The sequence below is a fragment of the Epinephelus fuscoguttatus genome, linkage group LG2, assembly GCF_011397635.1.
Source record: "Epinephelus fuscoguttatus linkage group LG2, E.fuscoguttatus.final_Chr_v1".
Lineage (NCBI taxonomy): Eukaryota > Metazoa > Chordata > Actinopteri > Perciformes > Serranidae > Epinephelus > Epinephelus fuscoguttatus.
In genome coordinates, this window is record NC_064753.1 from 21594765 (window position 1) to 21609912 (window position 15148).

The 15148-nt window shown below is 41.2% G+C and overlaps 1 protein-coding gene across 1 annotated transcript in view; it reads right to left on the reverse strand.

Moving 5' to 3' along the window:
* Positions 1-15148, reverse strand: part of kif26ba (kinesin family member 26Ba) — a 212748-nt gene that overhangs the window by 145279 nt on the left and 52321 nt on the right. Inside the window, 2 exon segments of the mRNA XM_049596076.1 lie at positions 1324-1531; positions 9987-10168. Of these exon segments, the coding sequence (XP_049452033.1) occupies positions 1324-1531; positions 9987-10168 (390 nt within the window).

The following is a 15148-nucleotide window of genomic DNA, read 5'->3' on the forward strand; positions in this document are numbered from 1 at the left end:
CATTGGTACACTAATGCCAATACTAATACCACTGATAAAACTAATCACTTAAAAAACAGAAACTTTTTTACTGACTGACACGGATTTGGCTAGGTAATGAAATAAATAAAACGCTTAACTTGCTGTGGCTTCAAATGATACGTTACAGGTACGTCTTCAGACATGTGTTAGAATCAAGCCAAGGAAGATGAGCTGACATCTATCATAACAAACTTTATAACATACAAAATGTGTCTGACAGTCTTAACTGAGATGAGATGTTTGCTGAATGGTTGAAAAAGATATGATTCAAGTGATCTACCCAAGTAACTCCAAGCCAGTTGAAAAACAACAATTCAGGCACTTCACTGACTGCCCAAAATATTTCAATATAATATTTCAGGTTTTGCCCTTATGTTAAAAAAGACAATATTCCTACTAATACTCCCATTTACATACAGCAGTGCATTCACTAATTAACATCCCCCAACATGTTGTTTATCATATCAAAATATGGAAAAGTGGAAGGGTTGGAACAGCTTCTCATTTCACTTCTTTTTCATCAAGATAGACATGTTTTCCACTGGTGGCGGACTTGTTCAACCATGCAAATGACAGCCTCCCTCTTCCATTCCTTGGGTCACCTTCTTGAAAAGGTCAGCATTGCAATATTCCCGCATATTTAAAAACCTGTTGATATCCAAGTCTTCCATAATGTTTCTAAGCAGGTATGTTTCCCCTTTCACAAATGGAGGCTTTTCTTATGGGCATGCATCATACCCCAACGTTTGTGTACAAAGCACAGAGCTGACAGTAGACAGGAAAGAGGCCTGTGGACCCCATCCACGAGCCACATATTCCAAATGTCCAAAATATGTTCCGAAATCCTGATAATAACGGCATAACCTGCATGTCTTAATCAGAAAATGCTACATTCAAAAGAAGGCCTAATTCAGAATATCCAAATGGAATATGCTGTTTACATGACCCATATCAAATTGAGAGTGTTGTAATACTCTGAATAATAGTGGAATATTTGTGCACATGTAAATGTGTGTCAGGCACCTTAGCCGGGCATCCAACATTAGTGGCAACACAATCAACACACAACTGTCAGTCTACTTGTGATATAAAATACACTAAATCATGCCAGCTACCAAAGACTACGAAAAAAACAGCACATACATACTCCACTTTATGAAAAAGTGACACATAAGTGTATTTTGGAAAGTCTTTGTTACTTCACTGCTTGAATTTAAAAGAAATACTAACTAGAAGTTTTAAGAAAGACATATAGGATTTGCGTCCAACACTACAGCCAAATAAAAGGGGTTTTTCATTTACCTTTCCGAGCCCAGGGGTATCTTTGATTTTGTTTGCTGCACGGAGCAGGCAGGGCGGGGCTGGGGGAGGGGCCATCAACAGGGCGGAGCTGAAATTGGTGGGGAACAGAGGGGGGTCACATGACGGTGACGATGATGTCACTGGGGCCGTGACTGCAGCGGTCTTCTGCTTCTTCTTCTTGGACGCTAAGTTCAACTTTTGTGCAGCTCTGAGAGAGGAAAGCAGAGACAAAGAGGAAAGGAGAGAAGCCAGTCCATCAGTCTGTTTTAATCTGTTAAAACTATACACTCCACTCTAAAACTGTAAAAACAACATCATAAACACAAAGTAGTTTAAATAGAGAGATAAAAGGAGATGACGAAGGACATTAAGTTGGTACGTTTGCATGCACACATGGGTCTATAATTAAATGCAGTTTGCCACAGTACAACCATGGCAAATATGCTAATTGCAGAATAGAGCTCAATTACACATCCTTCATATACACACACAGACATACATGCACACACTGGTGTTTACATAATAGCAACATCTGGATGGGGAGTGGTTCATTTGCTTCCTCACTGCTCAGTTCCCTGCTGCAGCATTCAGCTCAAAAGGAGCCACCAGAAATTATATATTTTATATAATCCCTCTATTCTGCACTCAGCTTCTCCTTATTCGCTCCCTCCTTTTAACTTCAACTTCTAAGCCTCACTTCTTCCTCCTCCTTTTCTCCTCGCTATCTCATTTCTTGCTTCAACACAGCAGGTTCTTCCTGTCTCCTCTCTCAGCACATCGGTACTTCACATCTTTGGTGTCAAAGTTTTTCTCTCCCTTTTCTAACTCTCTGTCTCTCCCAGCAGAAACACCATGTAACAGACTGCATTTTAATCTATATTAAAGGAATTTATATTGAAGGCGAGACAGTTAATACTAAGCACTAGTGGTGGAAAGAAACATTTACTCAAGTATTGTACTTAAAGGGATACTTTGCTGATTTTCAAGCAGCCTTGAATCATAAGTATGTGGGTAGTATGTGTAAATGATCTGTGGTAAACTTCCCTCCATCATAGCACCCAGATCTCCCTGCACATCTCTCAGCTCAAGATTTCGCTGGATCTTGGGCTGTTGCTCAAACTACAGATTGTATTTTCGCATTTCCATGTGCCCGCCAGCACAGACACTAAGAGTACAGAAGCAGATCCAGAAAGAAACCTGCACCTCCTCTCTGTCTCTCAAACTCAGACTTAACAGTAAAACTAGGCAGTGCGGATCAAATATACACCAAGATTCTGTTATTTTATTGCCTGTTTCTCTTCAGAAACATATTTTAGTGCGCTGTTTGGCTGTAATATGAGAGTTTGTGAACAAGAGGTTGGTGCCATACTGTTTCGTGCATTGTGAAAACATGGGCTGAAAATACTGAGATCAAAAGGAAAAGCTAAGCCATGCTTATCAAATATAAGATTAAGTCACTGCATTGCCTTTTTTCTCATTTAAAATGTTTTCAGACTGTTTGTTACTCGCTGGCCACATTGCTTCCTTTGGAAAAAACGGCCAAACTGCATTATGTCACCAACCAGCAGGAGCATTTATTGGCCCAGTGCAGTGCATTACGTTCTGGTAGCTGTTGATTTTCTACCTCTTGCCACAGCCCTCTTCTCTGTTTTCTCTGGTCATGTAGCACCAATTTAAAAAGTATTTGGGTTGTCTACTGCATAGTCACCCTAGTTGAAGAAATACTTCGGGATAATGTTGTGATACTTGTACTTTACCTGAGTATTTCCATTTAATGTTACTTCATACATCCATTTGACTGCAGTTAAGTTGGAAATAATGTCTGTTTTACTCCACTAATCTGACAATCATAATTACTGTTAAGGGGGTGCCTACCAGCACACCCAGTAAGAGCAGGCACCCCATGTACAAGGGCTGTATCCTTGCTACAGCAGCCGTGGGCTTGATTCCAACCCATGGCCTTTTGCTGAATGTCATCCCTCTTTCTTTTTCCCCTTCATGCCATATCTATCCTTTTAAATAAAGGCAAAAAGCCCCAAAATATCTTTAAAATAATTGATTTTAAGTTCAAGAGTTTACTTGCAAAAGTTTATGACAAAAAAAACATATATATTTCCCGTCTAAACTTTGTACTTGTTTTTAATTATTGTTGGAAGCACAGGGAGGTAAAATTCTCCAATATCTCACCAAAAAAGCAAAAGATCAAAAGATTAGAGAAAAGTAAAAAAAGATTTGTGTATCAGATTTTTTCCATCCTCCATTAATCATCCCACGACCTCTCACACTCATCCTGTGACCCTTTGAGGGCCTGACCCCTATGTTTGGAACCAATGGTCTAAACTAGCAAACTGTATATAAAGTAGTTAAAACTCGCTCCATCCTTTAACAGCTACTAGAGTAAAATGCTACTTAAGCGTTGATGCACTAATGCGACACTTTAGGTACATTTAATTGATAAAACTTCTGTAGTTTTCCTTAAGTCAAATTTCCAATGCGTGACCTATTTTTTTTTGCACTGGGGTATTGGTACTTTTACTCAATCTGAGTACTTCCAACACTATCAAACACTACAGTCATCTCCCAGTGTGCCTTTCTCATATATAATATATAGATGGATAGGTAACTATGCATTCTTTTCATTTTGATAAAAGCATCAGTATAATACACAGTAACCCTGGCTGTGCAGAAAGACGGAGAAAGCTTAGGTGGAAATGATCTGCGGGGAAACCCAAGGACAGTTCATCTGCAGGTAGTAATTCACTTAACATGATGTATTCTCAATAATAAAAGACATATTCATACGTGTTGATATGTACTTTTCTGCTTTCTATGAAGCCCCGATTCAACCAGGCAAATTTTCTGACAAACTGAGTGACACACTGCAGCAGTATTAGCGATATGATGAAATAAAAGAGCTCTAAAACTGCTCTGGCAGGGATTCCTGCTCTGTTCTGCTTTAATCTATCTTCTCATATATTTCTATGATTATAAAAAGAGCAAGAGAGAGAGGGAGAAGACCTTGTGCCCTGACACACTCTCTGTCAAAGAGCCATATTCTCACACCATTGGCTTTCAATTAACTGCAGCAGGTTACAGAAATGAGAGTCAGCGAGAGGGGGAGAGAGGGAGAGAGATAGAGGAGAGGGAGGGACAGTGAGAGAGGAGGAGGAGGGGAAGAGGGATGTGGATTCAGTGACCCGCAGAACGACGAAGCGTTTCACCATTTGACTAGCTCTCCCAGGAGATTTGTGTGTGAATCTGTATGTGTGGGTGTGTGCTTGTGCCTGCGAACGTGTGTGTGTGAGTGCATATACTGTATGAAACAAAGCTCCACAAGGAGACAACTAATTGGTTTTTCTATTGTGAGCAAGCTGCGTTTATATATTGCAGCGAACGCGATCAAAAGCAATTACGGGTTTTCTTATTGTATCACTTGGATGCTCCAAACCTAAAATGAAGCATGAGATACATGTGCAGTAGATTATATAAAACACATGCTCAGGTGTAAGGATTTACTGTATTTTAAAAATAATAATAGTCCAAACTGTGGCTTAATTTTTATTATAATCAGGCTCAAGAGGGATTTGACTTCTGTGCAACAATGGAAACAACAGGCTGATGCGGCAGGGCTGATGCTTGCAGGACGAGACAAGACTGTGATGGATTCATGCACAGATACTCTGCTGCCGGAGATTCCCACTTGCTCTCTGGGCACACATGTATTAGCTTTGTTTGTTTGTTTCTTTATGCTTTTGTAATACATCCCTTAAATCCATCAGCCACATCAATTTTGTAACATGCATCCATTGATATACGCTAGCTATAACCCTCTTATTATGTTCTCTCACCCTGACTGGTTTAATCTATGGCACAATTCAAGCATGGCAGACACACACACGCCACCTAATTGGTAGCGTTTAATGACAAGTGGCCAGGGATTTGGCCGAGTGGATCTATTTCAATCGAACCCCAAAGTGAAGGGCGCTTGTTTTCTATCCATCCACTCCATCTCTCTATCCATCAGCTCTTCCTCTGTCACCCCCCATCCTTTAATTTGCCCCTCCCCTTCCTCCATTACCTTCATTCTCAATCCTCGCTCCACAATCACCCCCTTATCTTCCACTCTATTTTATCCCTCTCCCCACTCATTATTTTTATTCTTTCATCCTTTGCCTTCTCCTCTGCCCATCCATCCACCCATCCATTCAGCCTTCCTTACATGTATTGATCCCTTCATCCGTCCTTGCCCCTCTGCCCCTCGATCCCTTCATGTGTCTCTCTCTTGTTAGAAAGCACCACAGGTCACACACATTGTCTGGCTACGAACACACTATCGCTTTGTTTTCATCTTCCTTCCACACAACTGCAAACACTTTGACTTGACACTTACATACAAAGACTCACTTAAAATGTACACACACACACACACACACACACACACAGCTGATTTATGACCGGTGTCTCTGGGCTGTGTTGTTGGCTCAGCAGCTAATTACATTCTATTTAACAGGACGTCAGTGGGGGCAGATATAGGCAGAGGCAGAGACAGAGAGCGATGGTGTGTGTGTGAGTGTACATGTGTGTCATGGAGGGTCAGCAAAACTAGCATGGACAGAGGACTGGCTTTACTGACATTATCTATTGACATGTACATATAGCCTTCAATTTACACATCCCCAGCTTCCTAATAAGACACCATCTTACATGCCATACTGTAACAAAAGCCTGAGCACTGAAGTGTTAATGCATTGCTGTGCTTGACATGGAGTTATGATGGCTTAACACACATAACACACATTGGTCTGTGCGACTGTAGATAACATAGCTGGCCACTAATCTCTCTGATCCATGTGAAAACAGTGTTTCATTGCTGCTGCATGCCCTACACCCTCAGTCTGATGTGCTAAACTATTTCAAACAAAACTAATTAATATTTTCAGAAAGAAATGTTTGTGAACTGTCAGTATCTCAAAAATGTTGAATGGATAAAATGGTTAAACCCCTTCTTACTGCCCTCCCCTTTGACATTAAAGGTCCAATGTGTAAGATTGAGGGGGACTTAGTGGTAGGCAGAGGTAAGGATTGCAGATTGCAACCAGCTGAAACTTCTCCTGGTTAGAATTCCATCAGTGTTTATTGTTCAGGGGGTCTTAACCGGAAGCGGAGGTCTTTCCTTTCCAAAAACAAATGCACCACGTGATTAAAACCGGTAAAAACACAGAATAAAGCTGTTTCACATTACCAAAAAAAAATCTGTATTTTTCCACCGCTTTTGTCACGGGCAGGCGGCTGCTTACTATCGAGGCCAACATGAAAACATATATGGCCCCATCTAGAGCCACTGGTGTGTCCTTTCAGGGCTACTGTAGAAACAATGCGGTGCAACGAGACCCACTCCCTATGTAGATATAAACAGCTCATTCAAAGGCAATGAAAACACAATGATTCTTATTTTCAGGTGATTATACACCAAAGAAAACATACGTATTATATTGTATTCCATTTCTGCCAATACATCCCTGAAATCCAACACACTGGACCTTTAAATGACAGTTAAGAGATTAAAAAAACAGCACGACCACTTAAAGATCTAATGGGCTTCTTCTTCACTGTCAAAACACTTTCAATTGCTGTTAAATGACACATGAAAACAACAACAACAAATATGGTTGTGATGTGATCAGGCAGGTGATATTTAAATCATCAATCAACCATTATGAGTTGTGCCTAATGGTCAATTAACATTTGATGGAAGAGAGGGGCAGGAGGAGATAAACAGAGGCAGAGAAAGAGATAGTATTCACCTGTCTCACAGCTATCCTCCACCCAAAATAACAACGCCTTCACAATTCACCAATTCACTTGGGACCTATTCATTTACTCTGCTACCTCCAGCAACACACCCACACACACACACACACACACACACACACACACACAGCCAAATCCCCAAAGATCCAATCCTCGGAGCATGCAGTAAAAAAAATTCCTTCACTGATAGAAACTCCCTTCCCCCCGTGAGGAAGCGCACACACACACACACACACACACACACACACACACACACACACATAGGCATGTATAGCATGTCTCTATCCTCTAGCCCAGTGTCCCCAGAGGGCCACTGCAGCACAGGGAACACGGAGCGCTACCGTGTGAGTGTGACATATTCACAGACATATCGGTACTAATATAGATAGATAATATAGAAGATATTACTCTCATGCACATTAGCAGAGGTAAAGAAAAGGTCAATGTAGAGATGGAGAAATTGGCGGAAAAAAAAGACATGAGGGGAAGAACAAAAGCGAGAAGGAGAGGAGTGGAAGAAAGTAGAGAGCAAAAGAGAAAGCAATTACATGCAGAGAGAGAAGGGATAGAAAGAGGAGGATGTGGAGGAAAAGACGGATCAGGTGAGAGGAGATGTGGTGGACACAGGGATTTTGCTGTGTGCAGACAGTGAGCGAGAGGGAGATTGTGTGTGTGTGTCTGTGTGTGTGTGTGTGTGTCTGTGTGTGTGTGTGTGTGTGTGTGTGTAGGTGTGCGTAATAAGAACGTCTGTATGCAGTCCACGTCTGAGAGTAAAGACCAAGACAGCCATGGGATTTACCAGCGCTGCATGGCTGGCTGCATCCAGCGACCATAAACACACATACAAATATACACACACACACACACATTACCAGAGTCAAATATTACAGGTGACTGAGTGTACATTGTTGCCATTTGCCAATTAAATTGAAATCCGACTACACACACACACAAATTGATTGGAATCACAGACAAACTGCGTGTGTGTATGTGAAGTTTTGAAAAGCAAATAAAACAAACACTGACACTCTAATTTCAAAAGGAAATTACATTTCTCTCACAGCGTTAAAGATCTAGAGAAATTATACAGGCTGAAACTGGAGAAACAGACTAACAGTCACACACACCCACACATACACATCCACAGACAGTGACACCTGCACCATTAAACAAACCCTGTCCTTTCACTTAGGAGGTTAATGCTCATAAATCGGCCCAAAGACAGCTGGCTGTATGTTTGGAATGTCAACCAGATGTGTCTGTGTGTGTGTGTGTGTGTGTGTGTGTGTCTGTGTGTGTCTGTGTGTGTGTGTTTAATGTGGCCTTGTTACCTGACAGTTCAGGGGGTCATGTAAAGAAAGCCAAAGAAAGAGTGTGTGCACATGTGTTTGTGTGGGTTCGCGTACAATTTACGAGTTGTGTCTGGTCACTGGTGCTTTGAAAGAATGACAGCACTGTGTCTGCAACGCTGAGGCACATCACTCATGTGTCACACACAGACAAACACACATTGAATTATTCTGAGGATACACAAACACAGGGAAGGGGAGAGGAAAGGAGAGGAGGTGCTGAAGTGAAGGGGAAAACCATCGGTAAAATTTAAAATGTGATTTAAAGCAGCTCATTAGATACAACGTCTCAGCGATACTTCAGACACTGTGACATGCTCATAGTCTTGTGTGACCTATGAATAATTTATTCATTCATTTTGAGCTTGCCATGTTTATTCATCAATAATTTACCCAGATTACCCGTGTCTTATTTATGTTGTGTCGCTCGGCATTTCTCTAGATTTGATTACACGGCTCATTGATGGCTGCTGAATGGATAGTTGATTTATAAATAAACACAACAAAAGATAAGTAAGTACACTCTTGAACAGTATATAATAGCATTTCATTATTATACCACTGTTATCTTACACAGTCTTATAATGTAGATGTTTGTATGCCTACTGTTTTATTCTTTATGCTCTATTAGACAACTTGAGAGACATTGGGGTAACAGTCAGAAGGTGGGGATATCTAAACCAAAGGATTAATCTTGCACATATGAGCCGGTAAGGTGCGTCTCACACCCTTGTTTTTACTGAAATTAACATGCCCGATATTCGCTGTAATACTGATTCTTTTTGTCACTATAATGCTGCAAAGTCCTAAAAAATAATCCTTCTGGGATTAAACACAATAAAGGCATAGTGTTCAGATCAGTATTGTTTGATTCATATTTCCTGACTATTAATATTAGATATAATGAATAGAATAAAAGACTACCATGTTGGCGCTGTGTAGACAAATCCAATGCTATTTCATGAAGGCTGATACACGCTGTCTGACCTCATGGGAGCTATGGGGTATTACAAATGCGCGATGTTGAAGGGTTACAGCAGACAGCGCTAAAAATTGGATGGTGTCCACTCAGGTGCTCTTTGGGTGCACTCGGCCTTACAAAACCTTTTGGGTATGTTTGAATGGATGGCAGCCAATATATGATAGAACGTTTTCATAGAGATAACATTTACGGTCTTTGATTAGGGACCTATTCAATAATCACGCAGTTGTTATCCTCATCCATATCTTTAGTTTTGTATTAAGTATTTTCCGACCCATGGCTGTATGTGGACGCCTCAGTGAAACAAATCGGTCATCATGTTCTATAATAGTGCACCAGCTAGTTAGACTTTTGGCAACTGCAGACCAGATTGTACTGTGCATGTGTCGTACCCTAGGTATATGATGTGATATGATCTTGTGACTTTCCTCTCACAGGATGTCAGGTGATCCACAAGCATCCACAGGGTGACATACTCCAGATGTGTATAGCAAGCGCTGAATGTGGTGCTGTGATCTTACCTGGCGAAGAAGGAGGCAGCAGCAGAGGTGGTGGTTGGAGCCGTTGTGGTTGCAGCTGGCGTGTGGGAGGGAGAGTTTGTGTGTGATGTCGAAGTTGTGTGTGAAGGAGAGTGTGTGTTATAGCGGTTCAGGGCGGCCTCGGTCAAACCGTCTCTGGAGTCCTCGGAGATCATCTGGGAGATCTGACGAGAGACAGAGATTTGAAATGTTTACTCACCATAACTGACGTTTTCTGTGTGTGTCTGTTTTGTTTTGTTATTACACTACTAGGCAGTGACTGTAATGTATATCAGGGGAACACATCCTCCCCAGAGTGACAACCTCAGGGGCTAAAAAAATGAAGCCAACACTTAAGTGCCAAAAACTGTAGTTCTTTGAATGGCCAGTTGAGGCTGACTGCAGAAGTGAGTCAATCCCCATAGGCCCCCATGTTAACTTTACAGTTGGGCATTTTTATATAATATTTTATTTATATAATATTATTTATTTTTATAAAATTTTTATATAACTCACTTGTCTACATTTTATGAAGGCTTCAAGTTACGCATAATGGGCTGTTTTGAGTGACAGGCTGTCTGTGAGGTGTCGCTACAGCCTATGAGTAAAATCCACCCCTCGCTCCTACACAGCTTCACCCTTTCATCCAAACATGGTCACTTCTCTGCTCCAAAAGCCAAGATATCAATGGTCAGAATGCCAAACTGGAGGCTTCAAAACAGGAGTCAACAAACCAATGGGTGACATACAGTAAGGTAGTAATTCCCCTTAATATTCAAATACACTCAAGATGCCACCCTCAAAATATTAATTAAAAAATATAAACAGACAGGCAACAGGCAACCAAGTTCCCCTGTCCAAAATAATCATTAACACGTGTGATCACACAATTATAAACAAACTGAGCAAATTGGTATTATATTTACTACCAGCTCTAGTATTTTCATGTACTGCAGTTTTGTGTGTGGTTTTCTTGGTAAAAACAGGCAAATTTGTGAGTGCTAATCAATCTACCATCACTAATGTCAGCTATCATAGCTAAGTGCACTTAATTAGCTGTGCATTCACCCAGCAACCAACAATCAGCACATAAATCTGCAATAGAATCCCTATGGCCTCGTACACTTGTGCCTGAGCAAATGGCAAGTACGAGTGCTGGATCTTGAACCTTAACAAAGACATTACAGTTAGTTGAAAAATCTCGTGAGCACCATTTTATGAAGACAGTAGTAGCTTTAATTCATTGCATATTCATATAGTGTAATGTAGATGGAGTTAACACACATGTCAGATTTGTTCCCCCCAGTGTTGACTCCATGAGTTCCACTAGTTTGTGTGAGAGTGACTAAAATGATGACTAGAAAGAAAGAACCTCAACCTCTAGCATTCTCACCCCTCCTCTTCCTCCTCTCTCCCACCCAGACAGATGTGATAAGAGTCTTTTCCCGACTGACTTTGATCATGCTGACTGGATCTATGTCCATCATGACAAACACATACACACTTACACTGCTGCACTACACTACAATATATCTCTGCCCTTGTCTTTTCCAGATGGTCAGATCAGAGACTGGGGTCATTTTGTTTCCTGTTTGAGAATCATTTATTCATGTGTTGTGACGGAGTTTTGGCTTCAGAAGTACTGAAATTATAACAGCTTAGAAAATAACTTTCAAAAGACTCTCAAAACAAGTCAAATCCCCCTTTAATTATTTGATATTTCATTTTATTATCGGAAATAAATTCAACTTTTGGAGTGGAAATAGTTATCTGTTAAGCATCTGATACCCCTATCTTAGTTCACTCCTATCAAGGTAGGAGACTTGTTTTATTCATGTTTATTTCAAGTGTGTGTGTGTGTGTGTGTGTGTGTGTGTGTGTGTGTTTGTGTGTGTGTGTGTTTCTTGGCAGACAGACAGCAGATAAGCTCTCCGGTGATCACAGTGAACCAGCAGCAGAATGTTGTCTGGATCCCAGATAGACACAAACAAACAAACAAACAAACAAACACACCCTCTCCCTTTAGTTTTTCTCGTTTAACCTGACGCCTCCTCCATATCTTTCTCCCCTTACTCCTCCTCCTCCTCTTCCTCTCCCCACTTGTTTTTATCATTGCCTCTAACCTATTCAGTTTCATTCTCTCCGTCCCATTGCTCTGCCATCTGAGGCTGTTCACATTTGTCCTTTATTATTAGATCATCCTTCAGGGCATTTGTCCTTTATTAGATAGAGTTCAGGGGAGAAGGACAGGGGAGATGAAGGGAGAGAACTTTGAACTTATAACACGGTAAAGAAATGAAATTTGCTCTGCCTATTTGAGTTATTGTTTATATATACAATAACTTTAGCTTTGTATACATGCACCTATATAGCAAGGTTTTTTTTAATATGTTTTGGCATCTTGCCTTTTGCCATAGCTGACAGCATAGATACAGACAGGAAATGTGGAGAAAGAAAGAGGGGTATGATATGATGTTCCCGGGCTAAGTTAACGTCGCAGTTATATGGTGTGTGCCATAACCACTAGGCCAGTGGTTCCCAACTGGTCCTGCCAAGGGGTCCCAATTTCTCCTTAGTTATTAATTCAAGGTACTCACAGTTTAATACATTAAACATCATCAAGCTAGTTTGCCGTCTGTGTCAAGTGGCTGTCCATTCGCCACTCAGTCTACAGCAGGAAATGGCACTAAAAAATAAAAGCTTAGCACTCTACAGAGATTTGCATGTTGCACTGCCATGTTTCTACAGTAGCCCAGAATGGACAAACAAAACACTCAGTACGTTTACATGCACGCAGTAGTCGGGCTACGGTCATACTGTAGCTTGGCTAATCAGTCAAGTCGGACTTCTCATCTTGTTTGAGCATACATGCAGAAGAGAAAATCGACAAAAAAAAAAAAATCGAAGTACGTCTGACTCCGCCTTGATAGGCAGCCCTGTGTCCTTTTTAATATAGTGCGTACTGAACTAGTTCCAGTTGACCCGAAGAGGAAGCTAACGACAAATGAAGATGGCGGAGCAAGAATGTATTTTCCGCGTCTGTCCCGAAGTGCATCTTCTGCTTCTCGGTTGCCATGATGCTTGTTTGTTTGTTTTTCCGGGAGTTACTGAACTGCTGCTACGTCATCTCCTTCTTCTTCCGGGTGAAGGCCCGCAAAAGAAAAAGTGGTGCATGCGCACAATGCCGGACTAAGTGGATGCATGCAGCAGTAGTTCGATATTCAATCGAATTATCTAGGTGTGCTAGTCGAGGTAGGGATAGTCCAGTTTCAGTCAGACTAAGCTGTATACATGCGTTTAAAAGTCCCATTTCAGTCAGACCAAGCCAATAATTTGATTTTCTCAAGCTGCATGTAAACATTCTGACTGACACTCTAGATAGGGCCATTTGCTTTTTGCGTTCGTCACTCTAGTTAGCAGCCCCTCTGCGATGAGAGCATCGGAAAAATACTGATTTGGCAGCTCTCTGTACACTAGAGTAGTTGTGGCAAGTGTCAGTGGGGACTTTCTCGCGCGGGTGCACAGGAAGTACTGTGTCTCCGTCAACCACCCAGAGCTAAAGGGAGGAGACATTAATTTATTTATTTGATATCTGTTTCATTTCTGTTGTCTTTGTCTGTTTGCACGATGCTGATATGTCTTCCGTTACATGTGTGATGACAATTTGGAATAAAGATCTTTAAAAAAAAGGAGGAAGGTGAGAGAGCATCGCAACGGGATGGCAGAAGGTAAGGTGGAAAATCACAAGACATGTTTAAAAGGTTTCTGGTGTGGATGCTTTAAAATTAAAAGAAACCCCTCAGGTTCAGAGGAAGGGTTTAATTAAAAACAAAAAAGACAGCGCTCATGGGGGCGGGGGAATGCAGCAAGCTAACCTGCATGTCCTGAGCGCACATCAACAGTGTTTTTGTAAAAAGTCTCACTGCCAGAGGGGGAGACAACAGTTCCAACAGAGCAGCTTTAAGGGTTTGTTGCTCATGTGTCCAGATTCATAAGACGCTTGAGACACACACAAAGGAATTTATACAAGACATCCAGCTGTTTTGTATGAGAGTGTGTGTTGCATTGGTTTGACACTGTGTGCGCAGATGTGTGGGCGTATGTGTGTGCATGTGTGTGTGTAGGCGACCCATTCGTGAAATAGATATGGATTATTGATTATGGTTCTTTATGTGCTGCCAGCAGCCAGACAGCAGAGCACCTAAATCATTACCCCATGCTCTGATGAACTATAGCTTGTGTGAGACTAAATCTGCGAACATGTATGTCTATTGTGAGCATGTTTGTGTGTGTCTTTGTGTGTGCATGTGTCTGCACTTCTCTGCACCTTTGTGTATGTGTGTGTAAATCAGCTCCACTGTACGTATATTTACTGCTGAGGGCTCCTGGGGTCCAAGCGTACAGCCCACTGCCTTGATAAATTACCTATTGTAAATGAGATGCCTCTATAGTTTATATACCATTCTCCCTGCATGCACCTACATGCATTTCAAATGCTCAGGCTTAGCTTGCTACTCCTGCATTATTAACGGAGTTGTGAACATATGGAATAAAGGTTCAGCGCGCTACATGGAATACCTGTGCATTTGTACTGGCTACTCATTTGTCCTGATAAATGGGGAGAGGAAAACAACTAGCACAATGTGAGAGAAATGTCCCTATGGAGGGTTATTATAATGTGAGCTGAAAACTGGAGTAAAGGTGGTTGAATAATATGTGGCGATCAGCAGTTCAGGCTGCAGGGACCGGACAGGCTCTATGTTTTATTCAGCTGCACCTCCCATTGTCACCAAAAAAGTGCAATAACCATATCCTCATTTATTTTTATACTATCATGAGACTCAAAAAGGTTTGCTGTGCTTCTCTGTGTCTAAAGCTGCGGTGTGCTGATGGGTAATTATGCTTCATGCATCTCATTAAACCGGCTATTATAAGAGAGCTGTCAAATTAGTTCTGCATCTGAACTACTGCACATAGAAAATAGATGGATACCATGATCATTCCTGCATAGACTGCATTCCTTTCTTTTCTACCATAAATTTTGTTATTGGAAACTGGCATTACTCAAATGGCAAGTACAAATCTGTGTTCCAACATTGTTTCCCACTTTTTTGGTATATTAAAAGCATGCTATGCAGGGTTTGTTGCTTACTGTTTCTAAACAC